General features: G+C 44.9%; 1 protein-coding gene across 1 annotated transcript; it reads left to right on the top strand.

Annotated features, from left to right (window-relative positions):
• Window positions 1-63: 63 nt before the first annotated feature.
• On the top strand, window positions 64-1850 carry LOC111666946 (sodium-dependent neutral amino acid transporter SLC6A17-like; the record flags this gene model as incomplete). Its single annotated transcript, XM_023422481.2, has 5 exons — window positions 64-299; window positions 712-904; window positions 1008-1200; window positions 1475-1634; window positions 1715-1850. Coding segments are annotated over exons 1-5 (915 nt in total), but the record flags the coding sequence as incomplete, so codon positions are not given.
• Between the last annotated feature and the right edge of the window lie 11 nt (window positions 1851-1861).

Below are 1861 nucleotides of genomic sequence, written 5' to 3'. Positions count from 1 at the left end.
ATATGTATATATACTGTATATATAATATACCTAACACTAATGCCTTGTATCTCGCAGCTGGAGAAGATGTTGGAGCCTCAGGTGTGGAGGGAGGCAGCCACACAGGTCTTCTTCGCCTTGGGTCTGGGCTTTGGAGGAGTCATAGCTTTCTCCAGTTACAATAAGATCGACAACAACTGTCATTTCGACGCTGTGCTCGTCTCCTTCATCAACTTCTTCACCTCCATTCTGGCCACACTGGTGGTATTCGCTGTGCTGGGCTTCAAGGCCAACCTCATGAATGAAAAGTGTGTCGTAGAGTGAGTTCAAAAGCAGTTTATCCTCAAGCACCGGTCACCGTATGTGGATCATAAAATCCTTCAGTAAAAAATGAAAACAAGAATGTGAAAACAAAAAGCTTGGGCTCTTGTTCATTTACATGTAATGGTAAATTTCATGTCATGCATCAACCTACACTCAATAACCCATCATGATAACATTAATTCAGGCCCTTTGCTATGACACTTGAAATTTAGCTCCTGAACAAAACAAGGCCAAAGTCTGACAGAGAAAATATTAGAACTGAGAATGAGAAGAAATATGTAAAAGCTAAGCAGATGATCTGACGGAAAAAAAAAAGATGTTTTACATATAAAATCACAGCTCAAGCAGTTTATATGATAATACCATCTCTTTCATCCTTTCACATTTGTTCTCCCTCTAACACTGTAGGAATGCTGAGAAGATCCTGGGATACCTCAACTCAAACGTCCTGAGTCACGATCTCATCCCTCCACATGTGAACTTCTCCCATCTCACCACATCAGACTATGCTGAGATGTACGGGGTCATCAAGACGGTCAAAGAGGGCAGCTTCGACCAGCTGGGTCTGGAGCCTTGTGTCCTGGAGGACGAGCTCAACAAGGTTGAGTCTTTGGCACAGTTTTCCACAGATGTATATCTATAGCATGTTCTGTATTCGACTCATGACGTCTGCTGCCTTTACTCCTCTGACCATCTCTCTGCAGGCTGTCCAGGGCACCGGCCTAGCTTTCATCGCTTTCACAGAAGCCATGACCCATTTCCCAGCGTCTCCGTTCTGGTCGGTCATGTTCTTCTTCATGCTCATTAACCTCGGTCTGGGCAGCATGATCGGCACCATGACCGGCATCACTACACCTGTCCTTGACACCTACAAAGTCCAGAAGGAGCTTTTCACAGGTAAACCTCCCCTACTGACTCCCCCGGGCCAGGCCACTATATGTTTTTAATAGCTGAAACTCATTACTCAGCACTTGAAAAGGATTAAAGCACATTTGGGAGTGGGCTGTATTAGGCTTTGTATAATTGCTCTGAGTGCGCTGAAAGCAAAACAGTACTAGGACTGAAAACCATTCTACTTTCCATTTTCTCATCTATTGGACCAAGAAAATGTTGTTGTTTTTGTCTTTTCCCCCAAATTATCTAATTTTCTTCTTCTCTGTGTTTGTTCCAGTGTGTTGCTGCATCGTGGCCTTCCTGTGTGGCCTGCTGTTCGTTCAGCGCTCAGGGAATTACTTTGTCACCATGTTCGATGATTATTCTGCTGGTCTGCCTCTCACTGTAGTGGTCATCCTGGAAAATCTGTCCGTCGCTTGGATTTACGGCACTAAAAGGTACATCTACCTGTAGGTCAGCTGCCCGTGTGTTCATGTCTTCAGATGATTACTGTAATATTCTTGCTCTTCTGTATCAGGTTCATGCAGGACCTGGAGGACATGTTGGGTTTCCGACCGTCCATGATCTATTTCTACCTGTGGAAGTACGTCTCCCCTATCTGTCTCATCGTTCTCATCTCAGCCACGGTCATAGAGATGACCATCATCCCCCCGGGATACAACGC

The sequence above is a fragment of the Seriola lalandi genome, unplaced genomic scaffold, assembly GCF_002814215.2.
Source record: "Seriola lalandi dorsalis isolate HSWRI2012SDOR001 ecotype SW California unplaced genomic scaffold, Sedor1 jcf7180002003190, whole genome shotgun sequence".
NCBI lineage: Eukaryota > Metazoa > Chordata > Actinopteri > Carangiformes > Carangidae > Seriola > Seriola lalandi.
The sequence above is the reverse complement of the archived record's forward strand: the minus strand, read 5'-3'. Positions and strand labels throughout refer to the sequence as shown.